The sequence below is a fragment of the Cajanus cajan genome, chromosome 11, assembly GCF_000230855.2.
Source record: "Cajanus cajan strain Asha chromosome 11, NIPB_CcT2T_4, whole genome shotgun sequence".
NCBI lineage: Eukaryota > Viridiplantae > Streptophyta > Magnoliopsida > Fabales > Fabaceae > Cajanus > Cajanus cajan.
In genome coordinates, this window is record NC_138527.1 from 38372591 (window position 1) to 38395089 (window position 22499).

General features: G+C 27.0%; 1 protein-coding gene across 1 annotated transcript; it reads right to left on the bottom strand.

The window, feature by feature from the left end:
* Nucleotides 1-12204: 12204 nt before the first annotated feature.
* Nucleotides 12205-17011, bottom strand: LOC109800494 (uncharacterized). The gene is made up of 4 exons (XM_020361273.3): nucleotides 16313-17011; nucleotides 13252-13341; nucleotides 13072-13139; nucleotides 12205-12453 (listed from the first exon to the last, which is right to left on the bottom strand). The coding sequence occupies exons 1-4, from the start codon at nucleotides 16916-16918 to the stop codon at nucleotides 12315-12317; spliced, it is 903 nt and encodes a 300-aa protein (XP_020216862.2). The 5' UTR covers nucleotides 16919-17011; the 3' UTR covers nucleotides 12205-12314.
* Between the last annotated feature and the right edge of the window lie 5488 nt (nucleotides 17012-22499).

Sequence of the window (22499 nt, forward strand, 5' to 3'; positions counted from 1 at the left end):
AGAGAGATCCTGCAACCTTACATAAGTTTATAAACCAAGACATGAGCCACCGAGGCTGCGGACAACTAGCCTAAACTTATTTCAGTGTAATTAGTCTTGATTTAAACAACGTCTTAAATACTTAAAAAAATTGTTGTCTATAATAACCTTACTTAACTCAAATAAGATTATATCTAATAGAAAATATGTGTTATAGAGAAAAATAGAATACATGCAATGGTAGTAGTAATTACACAAATTAAATTAAGATAGGTTGTGAAAGGATGGTTTTGTTTAGTTAAGATAATCAGTAGAATCCAAGAATTTGAGTAAAGGGCACCTTTCTTTATTGAGGAAATTAAAGGGAGTGAATGCTTGCTGGGCCACTACACAGCACTTGTCTTGTTATGGTGTGTCAGATTCTCTCTCTCTCTCTCTCTCTCTCTCTCATCGAGGCTCTTTGTGTTGGTGACTTTGTTTGTGCGCCTGCTTCTGCTGCATTATCTGCAACCCACTTCTTTCCTTGGACCAATGACTTACTTTACCACACCTTGCTTCTTTCACGATGCAATTGATGCTTATTTGCTACCTTTGTTAGCATCTTCTTTCGCATTTCTCTTTCAGGCATCAATTTGTGCTTGTGCTGTTTTGTTTACTTTCTAGTACACACTCGCGTTGCCCACTACATCAAAAAACACACCAGCAAGGAACTCTCTTATTTGACTTTTCCCTCGTTTAAACATGTTCATCATTGTTTCCACACTTTAAGTCTTCATTAAGAGACTATAATTTCACTTTCATTCATAAATAATATATACATTATGCAAAAACCATGCTTAAAATGTTCTTTCAATGTTTCACATTTCAGACCATGGTTTGGGAAGAAATTAAAACAAAATGCTTATCCGTTAAATTAAATCATCATTTGCCTACTATATCTTTAGTCTTCAACTGTTGTAACTCTTATTATTTAATTCATATTGATAAAAAAAAATTTATATAAAAAAAAATCTCAAGCTGTGCCCAATTCTTTACCATGTAGTTTTTGGATTAAATGAGATTCAAATAAGGATGAAATAATTAATTGTTTGAACGAAAGAATAATTTTAAATGGACAGTGTATCATTTATTTATAGTAAATAGACCACTAACAAATTAGTGAATTAACTCCCCGCTTTACAAACAATAATTGTTGCGTTAGAGTTATTCTATTTTAAAATGAACATAGTTAACCTAATTATACTCAAATATATAGAAAATCAGACAATTATAAAGTTTATTTGATTTGATTTTTTATTAATTAACTTTAACTTTGTATTTTTTACATTTAAGTGCATTTCTCGTTTTAAAAGATTTATTTTCATGATATATATATATATATATATATATATATATATATATATGTATGGATTTTTTTTTTGTTATACAGATATGTATGTACATAGATATTATTTTGTTAATTTGTAACTGGATTAATATAAATGTATTAACTTAAATGATACAAGTGATGAAAGACTTATATTATTTAATTAAGTGATTGAGATTCGAATTTTTATTATTAAACATGGATAAAACTCAAATTGGAAGGAAATCCTCACTATTGTTTTCAACTATGTAATGTCAACATGGATGATTTACCTTTGAACAAATTGAAAAAGTTAAAGGTTGCAAACTATACAATGTACCGAAAGTATAAAAGCATCACTGGAATCACAGTAAAAGAAATTTTCGTGATCTATCTCTATTAATTTTGTGTTATTATTAGAGATGCCGCAATCTCGCAGATATTGGTTTGCGTAAGTCACAAGTGTAGACTTCAACCAAGTAAAATATACTCATCAAAAAAAAAAAAAAACAAGTAAAATTTGGTCTTTTTTTTTTTTTGTTCTCCTGAAGTATCCACTGTTGATAACAGTGACTAGTCTCCTCGCTACGTGATTTGTGCGGATTTATTAATTTGCAAAAATTAACCCACTTGTCCACTTAAAAAATAAATAAATAAATAAATAAATAAACTATATTTCTTGTCATTGTAGAAACATAAAATCATTTTGTATTTGCATATCTTAAAATAGCAGAACTAAAACAACAAATTTAAGCATGGCAATGAAGGGTTTAATCTGCTTTATCCCTCACTTTTGTCATTACAATTTCACTTTTTTCAAAATAATTCTTCCCATGACGACTCAATCACTCAAAGTGCACTAGATATAATTTTAAAATCAAACCGAGTTAAGCCAAAAATAATGATACTTTTGGGTGAAAAAAAACTGAAATTAAATTGTAATTGTGATTAAAAAATGAATATAAAATTCGTATTTTGTCTATATGTGCATTCAACGCGTCAATTATTGTTCTCAGCTTCAATCGGAGGGAAGTTGAATTTGGATCGTATATGATTGCGACTCTTAGGTGTTGTAGACTTTACAAAGGAAAATGATCAGCCACTGTTACTTATTTACTCTTAAATGTATCAATGTTTAGTAAAGGTAAAATTCTTATAATATTTTAGTGATGCAGGTAAACTCATAAATCTTACCACACATGTTTAGTACAAGTAAAACTCCAAATAATTAAAGGTAAAATTAATTATGCAACATTAAAGGACAAATAACAACCGTGGGTATAACTGTATGAGTCCTTTTTTTATTTATTAATATCTATTTTTACCCACATTTAAGGACCATAATTATAAGTCAATAATTTTTTAACAAGAGCTTGTCATGTTGAACTTGACACCCTAAATTACAATTAAGACTATAGTGAGAATTAAATATCTTATAATGGTCAAATAATTGTTGTTATACGACTCGTAATGAATGGGTGAAACGGTTATTCTTAATCAATGTCAAATGGACATGAGCTTAATAATTAATGTTCAACTTTTAATGACAATATTTTTCTATCATAAATTTCTTTTGGGTTTATATTATTTTTTTTTAGCACATATGTATTTAGAGTTAAAGTTCTGTGTTTTGTTTGTTCCAAATTTATTGTGAGTTTAAATTGTTATTTTTCATCTATTTTCCAAAAAAATAGATGCTATTATTCATTTTTTGCACACATCAATTTAATGTAGAATGATTTTAAAAAGAAATCCTATAAACATAGTTCGTATTTGAATTCTAATTAAAACATCAAACGTCGTTGTCAATGATTCGTAACATAAGGGGAAAATATGCGATAAAATCTACTGAGTGAACTGGAATAAGTTAGAAAAAAGCTGTCAACTCATTGATCTTTGGGAGATGCTATTAGATCTTGTTTATATTTTAGATAAAAATGTATTTTAAGGACTTTTTACAGCATTTTATTATAGTTTTTCAAAACATAAAATAAGTTAATTACCGCATAAATATTTTTGATAAAAAAATTTCAACAAAAATAATTAACAACAAGGTTGGGTTATTCAGATAAGTAAAATAATCTCAAAACAACCCCTTCATTGGATTCAAACCTATTATTTTATTATTCACCCAAAAACAACCTATTATTGTGTTATTATTTTTATATGTTACATATTACATATGATTGTAAACAAAGTTCAAAACCAGACTATAGAATAAATACAGGATAGTTAAGCATAATTAATCTAGATTCTACCAAACTAAAAACTATAATTTCTAATGATTATATTTAGATATATTTTAACAAAAGAGGAAAAAAAGAACAGAAAATCTATCAATATCACATATATTGACAAGTCCTTCTCAGAGCCTCAAATCCTATCTTATTTTGATCATACTTCAATTTGTATATCTATGCTATTTCCTTTATTTTATTTTATTTCCCGTTACCCCACTTATATTATATTTGTCATTAATTCTTTTTGTTTTTCTTTCTCATATATCCCTTTCTCCCGAAGATGTATTGATTTGGAGATTGAAAAAATCTTTTTGGAATAACATAATGACATTGCATGCCATGCCATGCCAAAACTTTGTTAAGGGAGAAAAGAGTACGTGTATTTTATCATTGATTTGAAAGTCATCATAGAAATCTATGGTAGAGAAGTAAAGTAATTATTAATGTTATTCTAATGTGAGGAATGTATCTCTGAGACTCTCTAACCTTTTGCATAGCATAAAATGAATAAAATATTACGTAACATCAACTCAAACACGTAGGAATCATATCTTATCGTACTTGCTTATATGAAAGGAATTACGGAACTAAAATAATTGTCACTTCTCAAAAAGAGTATCTAACCACTTGTGCAATTAAATAAGAAAAAAAAAAAGTTCTCTTCTCAAAGCTAGTTTTTATTTTTCCCTTCTTTTTATTAGAGAAAATATTACTCGATTTAGTCGGTGGTTAAAAGAGAATAAGATAAATTATGATAATAATAATAAAAAATATATATGTCATATAAATATAATAAAAGCTTGTTGCTTTTACCTGATTTGTTGAGAAATATGAGAATAATAATAATTAAGTATTTTGTATATTCCATAATTAATTTAAATTTTAAAAAATTACAAAATACAAATGAAAATTAATATTTGATTGAGAAAATTAAATAGAAGAATAATTATTATTTACATGTTTATTATTTTGTGGAATTGAAGCAGATCACAAAATCAATTCCTCTGAGTGACATTTATGGTTCATTTGTTTTGATGGACGCAAAAAGCCTATATTTTGTAATTCTCTTCTCTTTGATGCAACTAATTCTTTTTTATTCAGTTTTTTTTATGCAACTAAATTGTGGAAGAAGGTGAATCGGCTTCAATTTCATGCCATGTCCAATTTTGGATGGAAGAGAAAATGAAGGTTTATAGTTTATACATATATATATATATATATATATATATATATATATATATATATATATATATTATGTTGAAAAATAATCAATATTTTTTTTATGATAAAGACAAAGCAAAATATAATTTTTATTTTTCATGTTATTGTCATAATTTTAGAGGATAGAATTATCTTTTTAAGTATTATTCAAACACACTATAATAGTTAGAAAAGAATTCTGGTAAACCCACTCACTGTTACATATTCTGCATAGAATAAATCAATGGTCCAAAATCCAAACACAAGGACCATTCCAAGGTCCGATTTTTGAATTCGACCAAGTTTATATTTTCCTAAATTTCTCGACCGGGTAAGTTAGATCCTAATAACAAGCTAAATATGATACGAAACATATCCTCCTAAAACCTTCAGCTTCACTGGCACATGAATTTTTCAAAACCTAATTCTTCCTCTAGGTTCCATAACCTGGATATTATTTTATTGTTGGCTAAAATTCATAGATGAATAATAAAATTATAATTTAAATTTGTTAAATAAAAAGTGAGACATGTTATTTCATAAGTTTTTTTTTATCACTAGTATATTTCAGCTCACTAGATCAAAGACTATTTGTGTTTAAGATATTGCGACTATCGTTAACTCAAAAATTCTTTGCGGGAAATGTAATTTTAATTAGGAGTGAACACAAATTAGATCAGATTAAATTTAAAGCATATTTTGATTCGATTCAATTAACTTTAATTAAATTCAACTAGTTGAGTTTCTATGTTTTTCAGCCTTCAATCCAAATCAATTTGATCTAATTATATTTTATTTAGATTGTATTGATTCATTAGATTTATCCATAAAATAAAAAATAAAATCATATTAGATAATTTATAAAATATATTTTCATGTCATTAATCAATAAAACATTTAAAACGTGTTTGTCAACATTATAAAGTATTACTTAAAACATTAATAATTACAAACTTGAAAAACAATAAACATCATTGAATTAAAATTTAAAATCTACCTTACACCATATTTTACAAATTTACCACATGTTATCCTTAACAATAAAACTCAATAAAATATTTTAAGTGTTACAAAACACCACATAATCTTAATATTTAATCAAAATATTCAACTTTCACAAATAAAAAATACTTACTATGAGATAAACAACAAACTTAGGTCTCATTTTTTTTCTTTGATTTCAAATTAATGGATCGATTTCAAAAAAAAAAAAAAAAGTTGTACAGACCTCTCTTCTTCATCTTTTACTAATACACCTTATTTAATAATAATAATAATTATTATTATTGAAAGGATTATTTTGATTCAATTCATGAAAATCAAAATCTTAGATTCAAATCAAGCTAACTAAATTTTTAATTCTTGAATTTAAACAAACTCGATAATTCGAATCAATTCAATTTTTATGATTTAAATTGGATTGGACTAATTACATCATTGGGTTAGATCTGAACCATGACCACCCATAATTCTAACATTTGTGGTGTAAATATCAACATGAAACTTTGCACCCATCTTTAATAAAATACAAATAAATATTTACAATATTTTAAATTTTTTAATTATTCATAAGATATACAAGTATTTATAATAATTTAAATTTATCTAATTATTCGTTGTTTCATTGCTTAATATATAATACTATTATTTCATATATAACATAGCAATAAGTGTATTGAAGAAGGTAGCATATCTAATTTGAGTGGTGAGTTACGTTCTGAAGGCATTTGTTCGAGGCTATAAGAGTAGCTAGGGTTTACGATATATTCACCTTCTCAGGCCGTGGTCCTGCAAATTGATTTGTTCGCATAATGTTTAAGCGCGTGATTATTAGAAAGAAAAAGAAGAAGAAAACTTTTTTACGTACGATACATCGTTTTTTGTCGTTTAGTTTTTGTCCGATTGCCAACTAATCTCTCATCTATCTATTATGTATTGTGCTTAATACAATGCGGCTGATCCTATTCCTGCCTTTTCTCTTTTTATTCCCTTCTTTTCTTTTCTTTTCTTTTTCTCTTTTCGTTTTTCCCTTTTAGTATATTTTACACAATAGGATCCACCTTTTTCCCTTTCATCTTCCCAAATCAAGTTTCTATAAAAACAAGTTACAATCAACAAAATTAACATAAAAATTAAATATATAAGTATGAAAACATTTTTTCATGAGTCGATTATATAATAATGACTTGGACTTAAATTCTTTTTTCAAATAACAACTCAAGTACATTTCTAATTAATAATTAATTGAGTTACTTTCCCTTAATGTTGGATCAGCCTTATTAGTTTTGTTGCGGAAAGAAAAATATAGCACATGCCATTCGTGATTTTGAAGGATCATAATTATTAGATATTAGAAGAAAAATATTACCAAAAACTATTAGTATAAATGATTTAATAGTTATATTTTTTAATAAAAGATTGTAAATTGATATTTCGTTTAGATATAGAGTTGTGATTAAAAATATTGTACACTCATATCATTATATTCTTAAATGATCTCATCTAGTGGAATGAAATTATATGCTTATATATCAGTTAAAAAAACAAAAAAAAAATGAAGAAAAAGAAGAAAATCCTTTATCAAATTTATCCTTAATGATTTATACAACAAAACCGAGGGCCGATAAAGATTTTTCTGCGGCCTCGAAAAAGTCGACAGCCTTATTATATTACAAAACCCACTGAGCACAAAAAAGCTTCAACTAAGGCCCAAGTAAACTCAATAATGGACTGCCTCAGAAGCCCATAAAAAGCCACATAAAGTAAGGGGTGGTTGCTTTTTCTTTTTTACTATTTTTTAGACATCATTTCCTTATTTAATAATTATTTTAAAATTATGTCTATTTAAGTCATTGTTTAAATAACAATTTCAGAATGCATTTATATCTGTGTTTAACGGCAAAAACAAAGTTAACTTTAGAATGCTGTATACTATCCAAACCAACTATCTGGAACTTAAATTTCTAAATTAAAAAAAAAATGCAAATCACTTTTGGAATTAAACTTCTACAAGAGAATTTAACATATTATAGAATTAAATTTTGAAAATAATTTGTAAATCATTTTCAAATTTTTAGTATATTTTAGAAATAAATTTCCAAAATATTCTTTCAGAGTTAGACAAAGATAATTTTATAATAGAAGTTCAAAAAATAAGGCAGTGTCATTGAAAAAAATAGGGCAAAAAATGTCAAAAACAAGGTGCTAGGTATCTATCTAAATGAGTGTACGAGCTTATCATTGAGTTTCATTGGTTCAATGAACCATCAGAATAATCGTAATTGTGTCTCAGTTGGCTTCACTGAGTTGATTATTAGGTTTGTTGAATAAGAAAAACCATATGCCAGGAAAAAGAAAGAAAACAAAATGGTTTGTTGAATAACCAAACTCAGTTAACGCCAAATGTTCTTCTGATTCCATGCCATTACAACTATTGCATGTCATTGCAATCTCATCCTAAAAGATTATTTATTATTAGAATTCTCGATTTAAATTCAATCGGTCCATAAATAAGGTTAGGTGTAGCCTTAAAAAATAATTTAAATAAAATTAAATTATTTTAGCTTAATCTATTAAATTTGATTGGTTAAATGGGTTTAGATTAGAATGACATATAGGCTAATCCATTAAATAAATAAGTAAAATAATTTAAACTGCTCTGAATAATTTGTAAATCTATAATATATTTTAAAATAACAGAATAAAATAAATATAAAAATAGTAATAATTTTTCACTCTTTTTTTTGTATTCACTTACAAATATGTAGTTACATGCTTAGAACTAGGATTAAACGTAGTTAGAATTTTGCTACTCCCGTTATGTCTTTAATGACTTGACCTTGTGATCCATGATTTTTAATTTATTTGTCAAGAAGACGAAAATGTAATCAAACTCATGTTTGTACCCAAGGAGCCATAATATCATTTGTTTCTTTATTGTTGTTGTTAGTGTTGCTAGTTCCATTTCTCATCAAATACCAAGTAGTTTTTTTTTTTAAGGTTTATGTTGTGTGAACTAAATTTTGGCTTATTATTACTTTATTGCTTGGTGTTGTTTTATTGATTATGGTTGTTGTTTGTGAAGTAAACTAAAAATTATATTGACTAATTATTGTTTTATAACTTATTGTGTGGAACTGTGAACTAAATGAGGAAACTCGTTTAATTTTGAATATTGCAGGCATAAATGTTGATGACATTTTTTATACTATGGAGGATGATTCATATACAATATAAACTTCATCTAACATAAAGTGTAAGCCTACTTTTACTACTAATCCTTTTATTACTACTATGAATAATAAAAGTAAGAGTAAAAAGTATTAAGGACCAAATTCAGGATACTAAAAAGGCTAAAAAAAAAAAAACTATGTCTAATACCTATGAGGTATGGAATTATTATGAAAAGGTTGGTCTAATTGAGCATGTAGATAAGTGCAAATGTAATGATTGTGAAAAATTGTATACATATAAAACTATAAGTTAATCACTTATACACTGTCAGTGTAAAATTTTTTTACACTAGCAACCAATCATATCTTTTAATAGTATCATGTCAGTTGCTCATTTAATGAAATAAAAATAAAATAAAACAATTTAAAAGATATGATTAGTTGCCAGTGTATGAATGATTAACTCTAAAACTATTATGTGTTTTATGACACTAAATAATATTAGTTCATCATGCTATAACTTTTTTATTGTAAAAATATAAATTAAATTTTTTAAAATGTATTTAGGCCAATTTAGTTTAATGACCCTACATGAGTCAGCTTGGACCAAAAAATGATAGCTTGAAAATGGTATAGGTCAAGTCAATATAATTTAAAACATTTAAATCGTGTAAGTAAAGTTGAGTCAGGTCGACCCAACCTATTTAATCTTACTATCTATTATAATTATGTTAGTTGAAATTTTTATTATTAAAATAAATAAATAAATGTACTAATAGTGAAAAAAAATCCAGTTACACATTACAGTATGTATAATGGCAAAAAATTAAGATTTGTATTTAAAATTTTGTACAAATTATTCAAATTTGTCATACTAGTACATTTTGTTGTAATTGCTTTTAAAAGTTAAATCTAACATTAATAATTTAGTTAAAATAATGTACCAACAAATGTATAGAATTCAACTATTTAAAATATCATTTTGTTTTGTATCAATTAAATGAGTGGTAAAAGTGACCGAAATATATACATGAAAATTTAAGCTTAATTTTCATTATTATCGTTATAGTATATTTTTATTAATAAAAGATAATAATTATAAATTTGTATTAACGGATGTTTTAAGAATGTGCCAAGAAATAAAAATATTTAATACAAAGTACAACGTTTAAGTATTAAAATAGTGACTAAATAATTTTTTTTCTTCTATTTATTTTTAAATTTTAATTTAATTTTATTATTTTTAAATTGTTTGATATGATCTTCTGATCTTTTAAAAATGTTCAATATTATCCTTACTTCTAAATTGACATTAATGATGTATGAAATCCGATAGAAAGATAACATTGAATATTGATGATCAAATTAAATTATTTAAAATGTTAAATTTGATCTCATATTTTAAAAATATTCAATTTGATCTTCTGTTTTTTTATTAAATTCAGTGTTATCCTTTCACCTCATTTTTTTTTTAATTTGGACAGAAAAATAATATTGAACATTTTTTTAAAGTAAATAATATAATTAAATATTTTAAAAATAATGAGACTAAATTAAATTCTAAAAAAAAATAAAAAAATAAAAATATAATTTAGTCTAAAACAATCATCATTAATTGTAGAAGTTATTATGGAATTGTGATATTTATTTTAAAAAATATTAACTAAAATTATTAAATATATATATATATATATAAATAAGATTTAATAGCTAGAGAATGGCTACTAACATTCTATTACTATTTTGAAAACTGTTTATTATTGAACGAGCCTAAATAAAAATTGAAGAAAAAAAAAAGATTTCACTCTTATTTAATTAGTTTTGTCTGTCGAATGTTTTATTTTTTATTTATTTATTTTAAGCTACTCAAGACCTATTTGATAGTCATGATTTGATAAGATAGAATAAGATAATTATCCTATCATATTATCCGATAATTCTTTGCTTGTTAAACCAATAGAACATAATACTCTTATTCTATCTTATTGTTTTAATTTTTTTTTATCATGAGAAAATAGTTAAATTAGGAAACAACTTAGTCTCTTCTTTTTTATATACATTATTATGTCATTTTTTTTATATCATATACAAAATAATAAAATATATATAACAACGGGTCTCAGTGTTTCCATTTTGAATCTTTAAAAAAGAATGTTAAAAATAATCGTTATCAATTGCTTTCTAAAGTTATTCATTGTTGTGCATCGAGGGTTACTACATATATACACATGTCTCCATTCAAAAAAGAATGTTAAAAATAATCGTTATCAATTGCTTTCTAAAGTTATTCATTGTTGTGCATCGGGGGTTACTACACACATATACACATGTCTCCACATTGGTGATATTGTCCGCTTTGGGCCCAAGCCCTCATGATTTTGTTTTTGAACATCGCCCAAAAGGCCTCTTAACCAATGGAGACAAGTGTGTATATAAATTCATGTGTATCTTATTGTTTGAACGATGTGAGGCTTTGCTTGCATCCCAACATTTATAAAGTATAGTGCAGCGGCATTTTCATCTCAAGGGTAGGAGGATATATGAAATGTAGAAATATTTCTTCAAGCTCTTCTTCTCTTACCCTCTAAATATGGACATTTTGGCATAAACATTGTTCCCTCAGCAATTATCAATGGATTACACAATTGATAGTTATATGAGTATGAAGGATAATGAGGTGAAGTGAATTAATCGCTAAATACAGGTAATCCAATCCTACTATAGACAAATTAGCCACAAGTTGAAAGGACCAAAAACTAGAATAAATAAATTGAATAGTGAGTAGCGAAGGATAGAACTTGAAAGGGCCTTTTTAATTAGCTTCCACATGCCAATGGGCCTATAGGCTTCCACATTTCACACAAACGCTCCATTTGGGAAGCCCATATAAGGCCCAATCCCCTCAGTGAAGTTGAGCTTCTTACGTCGACCATTTGAAGAATAGAAGAATCGGCGTATGACTTTTTGCTATTTACACACTTTTAATTTGTTAAATACACTTCTCTTATTAATTTTTTATTTATAAGATCACTTTAACATATATTTCAATGTGATCGCCAAAACACGTGATCTTTTGGCATTACTCTCCATTGCTCTTTATATTTCCTTTTTCTCTTCCGCTATGAAACATATGACTGTTATGTTACTATTAAAAAATGTAGGCATTTTATATTTGTCTTTTTAACGAAATGGCAGGTTTGAATTTGTATTTTTTGCCAAACTATTAAACCACACGACCTTAATAATTTCTAAATAAAAAAAAAAAAAAAACTCAAAGTCTGACGCGTATGTTATTACTACTATTGAGTTTGACTATATCATCTAAATGGCTCAATATGAAGACATGGAAGAGAGTAAAAGACGTGAAATGGATTATTTTTAGGCAGGTGGCAGTGGTAGTGGCAAAACTGAAGAAAGAAATTGCTTGAGGCAACTATTATAAATCCATGGTCGCTCCATGTGAACCAGGTGACCACCATTCTTTATGCTTTCAAATGTTGCGTTATTCCCTAGCTTCCTGTACTCACATGCATGTTACAAACCATAATGAATTGTGAGTCCAATATTATTATGGATGAATAAATGATTCAATGACTACATGTAGTAAATTTCTAAAGTACTTTTTTTCTAAGAGTATTTCCCTCTTGGTAAATGTTAAAATATAATAAATAATTTGATGAAGAAAGATGAATATAATAAGAGGAGGGTTATAATAATACCGGTATAACTTTTACTAAATATTACACTGTTCAATAACTTTATATTAAATGTAAATTTTGTAAATCTAATCGCTAGGTTGAAAGTTCATATCACTTTATACGTTTATATCAAATTTTGTTAAAATTGAACAACAACTTGAAAATAATTAAAGTGTTCATATTTTAGTATATTTTGAAATGAATATATTATGTTAATTTTGTTTTATAAAAATGAAGTATCAAATTATCTTGAATTAATATAAGATTTTGTATATATGATCTAAGAATAAAGAACTTTCAATCTAACGGTTGGATTTACAAAATTTACATTTAATATAAAGTTATTGAACGATATAATATTTAGTAAAAGTTACACCGATATTATTATAATCCACCTCTTATTTTAATTATATATTTTGTGGTTTTGGATTTCTTACTCTTTCATTTTAAGCGCAAGCTCTTGTTTGAAAATTTTGTCATTTTCACCCCATAGAAGATGTATTCGCTGCGAAAGGAAAAGTTGTAAAAATTAACATAATGCAACATTAAAAGGTTATGGAAGATTGGAGAATATATGATACGAGTTTCGATCAAACACCAAATAATGAAGATTTAACCTGCTGAAATTTTGGGATGTTGATGTCTTTGTAGCTATTGACCAAGGCCTCTAATAGCTCAGCTCGCTCCTTCCTATTGGAGTACATTGCCTGCAATCAGTTGTGCTCATGGAAGTTAATTTGTGAATTACGTGCTAACTTTAAGTTGCATTTGTAAAGTAATTTTAGTTAGCCTAGAATGTAAGATTTTTCTATGATGTTTTTAGAAATCTTTAAGATAAAGTCATAATAATGCATATAAATATTAATAATTTTTATTTTATAAATTAATTTTATAAGATTGAATTAAACTCTTAAATCATTTTTTAAAGATAATAACTATGTTTAAAAAACCTAGTCCTTAATGTTAGGAGTGTTAATGGATTAGATTTATAAATAAAAAAATCTCAACTAAATCAATTCATTTTATAAAAGTAGATCGATTAATCAACTCATTTTTTTTATAAAGTGAATCAGTTAACTATTTTTTATAAAATATAGATTAGATTTTTTTAAAACTAGATTAGTGCTATGTAGTATACTTGTTCATTTTTTTACTCATATATGAATTTTTTTTATTTTATAAATTGAACTGATATACTTTATAAAAATGGACCAAGTAACCAAATTGGTTTTATAAAATGAAAGAGTTTACTCTTTTTTTTCTAAATGGATTGGATCAATTAAGATTGACCTAAAAAAATTTTACACTCCTACTCGGCGTGGGGAGATGTTGGAGATCTCACGTCATCTAAAATAGGTTATACTAATGTATATAAGTGATGAAAATTAAAATTCTACCTTACAAGTTAATTTGTAAGATTGAGTTAGAACTAAACTCATTATTTTGAAAGTTTGTGTCAATTCATTTTAATTACCTCTTAGGACTTTTTTTTTGTGGGTTGATTTGAGGTAGGTATTTTTTGTAGTGACGTTAGCAAATAAAACTTCATATTTGTGATGTTATTGTCACATAAAAACATTAACTTCACAAAAATTATGTGAATGGACTTATTTCCTCACTCTTAATTTATTTGAAGATTGTTCAAAGTTATTTAATCATGTTATAATACATTTTATATCTATACTAATAATAAAATGGATTCCTTCATGTTGAAAATCTCATATCAATCGGTGATAATTGATAAGATCAACAAAGTGTATATAAGTGGAGATCAATCATCATCTTACAAGTCGATTTTAGAAGTTAGAGTTAGGTCCTTAAACCATTTTCTTAAGATGATATCAAAATATATCTTAACAATTCATGTTGTTTGACTAACTATCAAACTGTTATAGATTCACTTATAGATGCCCAGTCTTGCAAACTTCACACTCAAGAGTCCTCAACATAAGAAAGAAATGTTAGAGATCTTATATCGACTAATGATAAGGTCAATAAAGTATATACAAGTGAAGAGCGATTCCCACCTTTTAAGTCATATTTATAAAATTAAGTTATATTCTTAATTTACTTTTCTAAGACCTCATTTGATGTTCACTTTTATCTTTCTGATTTTACGTTTAATAACTATACATAACCTCTAATTAATAATCGGACAAATTACTATAATATATTTATTATTTTATCTTTTTTTTTTAAGGAGACACATATATAAGATATTTTTTTTGATAATTATTATTACGTTATTTCAATTCCAATACCACTTTATTATTATTAAGTTGTTATATATTATAGTTGAATAAGGATATAATTGTTTCGAATAAAAAAAATATATCCTTTTTATATATTGTTATAAATTATAATTATGCAAGGATATATATCATTGTTAAAATAAAAAAAAAACCAAAATACAAAATATCCTATTTATATATTGTTATGGATAAACTATACATTATCCTTGAATAAGGATACAATTACCTAAAAACTCAGAAACATATATAATCGAAACAAGATATCTCCCTTTTTTTTTCTTAAATACAGATTATATTATACTATACAAAATAGCAAAACATATATAATAAAAATAACATATTATTGTATTGAATATTAATTTATAAAAATATATAGTAATATATATTATATTTGAAAAGATCAAATTACACTAATATAATTGTTATCTGTTATATCATTTAATAATTTTATATAAAAAGTGAATTTTATTAATTCAATCATTAAATTATAATCTTATATTACATGAAATATGTATATCAAGTTTTGTTAAAACTAAACAATAATAAGAAATAATCAAATCATCTATATTTTAGTATATTTCAAAATGTAATATTATTTCAATTTTAATATATATAAATATATTATTAAATAATTTAGATTAATATAAAATTTTGTATACATATTATAGGAGAAATAAATTTTCAATCTAACATTAAATTTTGATAAATAATCATTTAATTAAATGTTATTAAGTAATATAATAATCGGTAAAATTCACATTCATATAATTTAATCTATCTTCATATTTTATATAATATTATCTTTTATAGTAACATGTATAATATTATACTATATATGTGTGTAAAGAGGGATCTGTTTATTCCATGATTAAGTTTATCTAAACTTACTTTATTCAATAATTCATGTCATGTATCAGATTTTAACGATCTAACTGTTAAATTTAATTTTTTTAATATATATTAGATTTGTAAATTTTTTAAAAATTTAAAAACTTTGATATTTTATTTCATTAATTCAATTCAAGTATAAAATATTTTTATGATTATCCATCAATTCAAACTTATAAAATAAAATATCAAATAATTTTTAAATTTTTTAAAATTTAAAGACTTGATTTAAGTATGAAAAAATTTAAATTTAATAATTAAATCATATAAAATATGAATTATTAATTAAAATAAATTTAAATAGATTTTCTTTTAAAATAAACCGATATCTTTTCTCTTTTCTATGTGCATATAAATATCCTTGAAATGGACCTAACATTGATTAAAGAAAATAAAAAAAGTATATCCTTGAAATGGACCTAAAAGAGAAAAAGAAAAAGTAGCTTGGTTATGTTTATGTTAGTTTTGTGGGCGGTTTTTGTCCTTTAAAGCTTTATTTACCAAATACAGCAACAAGCTAGGGTTGAAGAGCTGAAACCTGAAGAAAATCTCGGTGCAAACGGTTGGGTAGCCAGAATTTGGTGTGAGCACCGACAGAGAAAAGGGTTTTGAGTTCCTTAACAGAGGTTGGCAACAACATCTCCGAACACGAACCATAGCCAGCACCTTCCACTGCCCTCAAAACCACGTTCTCTATTACACCCACAACGGAGCCAGAAACCACAACACCATCAACAAGCTCAACGTACATCTCAGCCATCTTCAAAGCCACGTACCCACCATAACTGAACCCAACCACCACGCACTTCTCCACTCCCTGCTTCCCTAACCCCGCCGCCACACACTCCGCTTGAAACGCCGGCGACCGATCCGCCTTGTCGCTGACGGAACCGCCGAAGAAGAGAAGGTCCGGCACGTAAACCGCGTAGTCTTTGGCCAATGCTGTAACTTGGAACTGCCAGTTCATGATACCGTCGCCGCAGAAACCGTGCAGGAGAACCACCACCGGCTTCGAAACGGCGTCGCATGGGACCCAGAATCTCATTACCGTCCCTGGCTCTATCTCCACCGTGGAGGGTCTCAACCCCACCCTCTTTATCAACCACTGCAACAACCACCCATATGCTTTCACTAAGTTAACCATCTTCTTCACCAGTATGCTATCTCTCTCTCTTGCTCCAACCAGTTTAGTTTACGTATTTAAAAGGATAAGACTCACTTCCCTTACCATTCTTAATTATTTTTCATTCCTCTTATTTTCTTATCAGAATTAAAATTTTATTTTAATAGACTTACATTAAATATAAATATAAATATAAATATATATTATTAAATAAAATAAGAGGTTATAGCTGGTCCCAGACAGTGAACTCCATCAGACATTTGTCACTTAATGCGTTTCAGCATTACTTGTGCTAGTTGTTTCAATAATTTTCAGAAGCATGGGCTCCTTTACCAATTATAGTGTGTTGCTACCTTACAATGAGGGACGGGTGTGCCACAGTAGATAAAGTGGTGGGTGTACAAGTCCTAGGTGGCGACGACGAGCTCATTCTGCTTCTTGTACCGGAAGGGGTGGCAGAAGGAGACTTTGCTCACCGAGGCACCGCGGCCTATGGGGATGATGGAACGGGAACCATTGCCCCAAACTGCATTTTTTTAAAATTCATATTTTATCTTTATTTAATTCACATGCTAACATATTATTTGTCAGAACAGAAGAGGCATTACACCATGACAGTGAATAGCGAGATACTCTTATTATATATATATATAGAGAGAGAAAGTAGGAAAAAAAAAAAAAGATTATAATAACAGGTGTATAACTTTGACAAAGTATTATATTGTTCAATATTTAATATTAAATGTCAATTTTAAAAATCTAACCGTCATATTAAAGTTCATATCACTTTATATATGTGTATATTAAATTTTGTTAAAATTGAACAACAAATTGAAAGTAATCAACGTGTTCATTAGTGTAACTTTTACTAAGTATTATATCGCTCAATAATTTTATATTAAATGTGAATTTTGTAAGACCATCAAATTGAAATTTCTTTATTCTTAGATTATATATACAAAATTTTATAGCAATTTAAGATAATTTGATACTCAATTTGCCGAGCTGACCGAACAGTGCATACCTTCCTGGTCCCATCCGACCGAGCAACCCAAACTTTAGGCTAGTCATTGACGTATTGATAGAGTGAGTTCCGATAAAACTATATGATTCTTGCAATTCTTGCGTAGATTTGATTACAATTATAAATACGGTTCATAGGCCCATTATAGAGAGGGATCCGAGCGCATTTAAGGGGATGAGGATCAAAGATCCGATTTACGTATATGGGACCCATATAAATAAGGAGAAAGGGGACTGGTGAAAGTTAGGGTTTTTCTCATTCTTGAATGTTCTAGGTTAAGACGGTAGCTAAGTTCTCTTAAGGTTCACGTGACTAAGGGTTCTCTGATTGTTATCCCTTTACTGGAATAGATACTTAATTCTTATAAAATAAAATTGACATAATATATATATTTCAAAATATACTAAAATATGAATATTTTGATTACCTTCAAGTTATTGTTTAATTTTAACAAAATTTGATATAAACATATAAAGTGATATAAACTTTCAATCTAACGGTTGGATTTACAAAATTTACATTTAATATAACGTTATTAATGTGTAATACTTAGTAAAAGTTATACCGGTATTATTACACCATTTAATAACGTTGTATTAAATGTGAATTTTGTAAATTCAACCATTAGATTGAAATTTAATTTATATCACTTTATACGTATATATTAAAATTTGTTAAAATTGAACAATAATTTAAAGATAATTAAAATGTTCATGTTTTTGTATATTTTGAGATGTATATATTATGTCAATTTTATTTTATAAGAATGAAGTATCAAATCATCTTGGATCAATATAAAAATTTGTATATATAATCTAAGAGAGAGTTTTCAATTTAACTGTTGAATTTACAAAATTCACATTTAATATAAAATTATTGAATAGTGTAATACTTAGTAAAAATTACACCTGTATTATTATAATTCCCTCTCTATATATATAATTTATAACATTAATTAATAATATACATATAAATATAGAATTATAATTTAATTTATATATTAAATATTTTCAATAATAAAAAATTATAGTAGTTAAATAAAATAAAAATTAAGAAAATAAAATACTTAAGATCTTATATTAAATTTTTATTACTTAAAATATTATTTGAATTATATTAATAATTAAAAATAAAGAGAAGTTACTGCCTAAAAAAAATAGAGAAGTAAAAAAAATTTACCTATGTCCATTAACCAAATAAAATAAAAAAAATTAGTGACTATCTAACTGAAAGTTCTTGATAAGTCCCATACCCCAAAACACACATATATGATCGATAACTAAAAAGATTCAAACCTTAACTTTTCGTAAAAAACTCGAATGCAACTTCCAAATTTATGGCGGTGAATATTAAAGTAGGAAAATAATTAAATGAATCCTACATCAACAATGCAACCTTTGTAAAAAAATAAAATTCCTTCACTCCAGCTTGCTAGTAATAATAATCTGACACGCTGACAAAGTGAATTTTATAATTCTAAAACGCCCACATCCTGGTCGGCCAACACTTTTTTAATAAGTAATAAATAACTGATAAGTATTTATCTCATATAATTTTATTATTTTGCAGATATTTTTGCAAAATTGTAAACAATAAATTAATAATTAATAATTTAATTTTTGGTTTAGTTGATGAAAAATTATTCAAATAAAGATAAATAAATAAATTAATTAAAATATAAAAGGAAAAATATTTTATATTCTAAAAATATCAGAATTTGATATAATTGTATTTTAACTTGAAGATAATTTATGAATATCTCATTATATTTAATGTTATTTGAATAAATGTAAATTTTGATTCAAACATAAGTATATACCGTAAGAAAATTCAGCCCACGATGAGAAAGTACATAATTTCATTAAGATAAAAGTATAAAGTGACTTAATAAAAGGTGTAAAAAAAAACACCACTTAATAAAAAAATATGATAGACAAATTTAGGGTTTAGGATTTAAGAGGTTTGATTGGGAGAGGCTTTAAATAAGATGATCCCTTATCACTTTTTTTGTTTTTAATAGCAGCTGAAGGAAGGTTTAGGAGGTTATTTGATGCGTAATGCGGTGTCAAAAGGCCTTTTCAAGGGAATTAAGCGGACGATGGACTTGAAATTTCTTTGCTTCAATTTATAGATGGCACGTTGTTGATAGGAGAAGTAACAAAGAGGAATTTATGGACATTAAAGGCAGTGTTACGTTGTTTTGAATTAATTTCAAGTTTGAAGGTTAATTTTCATAAGAGTTGTTTGATTAGAGTAAAGGTGGACCAATATTTTTTATTGACAACGGCTGCTCTTTTAAATTGTAAAGAGAGGACTTTGCCTTTTCGTTATTTGAGGTTGTATGTTGGTGATAAGCCTAGGCGTAAGATGGTTTGGGAGCGCTTGTTAGAGGTTTTGCGTAATAAGTTCGGTTCTTGGAGTGATAAGGGTGGTCCAAGTGGCTTGGGGGGAGGGACATAGGGTTGGAGTGATAAGGAGGGTGTGGGTTCGAATCCCCCCACTAACAACTAACAATTAACAATTAACATTTGCTGTTTCAAAAAAAAAAAAAAAAGTTCGGTTCTTGGAAACACAAATATGTTTCTATTGGGGGGAGGGTGAATCTTTTTAATGTTGTCCTAAACAGTCTCCCTTTACGTTATTTGTCTTTTTTGAAAATGCCTCCGCCTATTATTAAAGAGGTGATGAAGATTCAAAGACGTTTTTTGTGGATTAGGGTCAAGGAGTCCTCTAAAATTTGTTGGGTAAAATGGGACCAAGTTTGTAAACCTATAAAAGAAGGTGGCCTTGGGATAAAGAACGTGGCTTGGTTCAATATGAGCTTATTAGGAAAGTGGGTGTGGCACGATTTGAAATTTCCAAATTCTTTATGGGTACAAGTTCTCAAAGCACGATATGGTGAATTTTCATCGATGATGAGACATGATAGTGTGGATCAAAAAGCATCGGATTGGTAGAAGGATGTAACGTGGGTGTGTCAACAGACTAATTTTTGGGTGGATGTTAGTTTAACCGTGTTATTGGTGATGGTACCACAATGAGGTTTTGGGTGGACAAGTGGGTTGGAGGTGTTGCTCTTAGAGAGGTTTTTCCTAGACTATTTTTTGTGGCTGCAAATAAAGAGTCCAAAATTAGTGAAAATGGTCGATTTGTTGAAGGTGTTTGGATGTGGGATTTCCAATGGCGAAGACAAATAATTTTTCAACGGGAGGAGACAATGATTTGTGAATTGATAGGGTTCATTGGTGATGTACAACTGGGATTATACATGCCAGATATGTTAGTGTGGAACTGTGATACATCAAGGGCATATACGGTGAAATCTGCATATGATTTTTTGCATGATTATTTTTTGCAGGCTATGTTGTTGATAACGGTGTGGTGTTGGCATTGCGCCGTATGTGGAAGACACTGGTTCCCAAAAAGGTTAGTTTGTTCTCTTGGCAATTGTTATTACAAGCCTTGCAGGTACATAAGGAGCTTGTGAAGTGTGATATGTTGTTCTTAAATGAATCTTGTGTCCTATGTAATTATGAAGACGAAGAGGTGAATCACTTATTCTTGCATTTTCTATTTTTAACAGTATATGGTATTCGATTTGGTATTGGTTGAGCTTTTCTTCATGTATGCCAAAGTATTTAGAGGATCTTTTATTGGATATGTGTGATTTTGTGGGTGTAAAAAAGAAATGAAAGTATGTAGTAACTATTTGGGTAGTTATAGTATGGAGTATTTGATTACATAGAAATAACATTGTCTTTAACAATGATTTAGTAAATATTAGGGAGATTATAGATGCTATCAAATATAAGTCATGAAAATGGTTGACAGCAGGTCTAAACGATAGATAACTAGTATATATAAATTAATTAAATGAACTATTGATATGTATTCGGTCGTTATCTTAAATTTTGTACATAGATTGGAATATCCTTTATACTCTATTTTCTTAATATTGTTTTTTTCTTATAAAATATAATAAATTAAGGTTTAAGGTTGGATTTGTGAATTCGGTTAACATTGGTGATTTTAATTATTACTATATGAGTATAAAAAGATGTACCGTCAATCATGTTAGGTTTTATGATGAAAAGCTCAATTCCAGCTAGAAAGCTACTGCAGCATAAACTTTCACTGGACGATTAGATTCAATGCGGTATTCCAAGAAGATAAAGATATTATGTCACTGTATGCACTGGCACACTGCTATGCAAAAGAGATACAATTGAATATATAACAAAATATATTAATATATTGCACCAATAATTTTAATACATTATCTTGACATGATTTTAAGAAAAACCTTTATATAATCATCATTAAAAAATCAAAGAAAAATAGTAGTACAACATTTAATATAAAGTCCTTCATAAACGTGTCTTAATAAATAAATAAATTTTGGATGAAAAAACTTTATTGAAATATTTCAAAAGAAGTATGGAGAGTACAGTAATAATGTTTTTTAACTAAGAAATTGTAATTTTTTTAAGATTTAAATATGTTTTTAGTCTTTCAAATTTAGGATAAATATGTTTTTTTTTTAAATTTAAAATTATTATTTTTAGTCTTTATAATTTG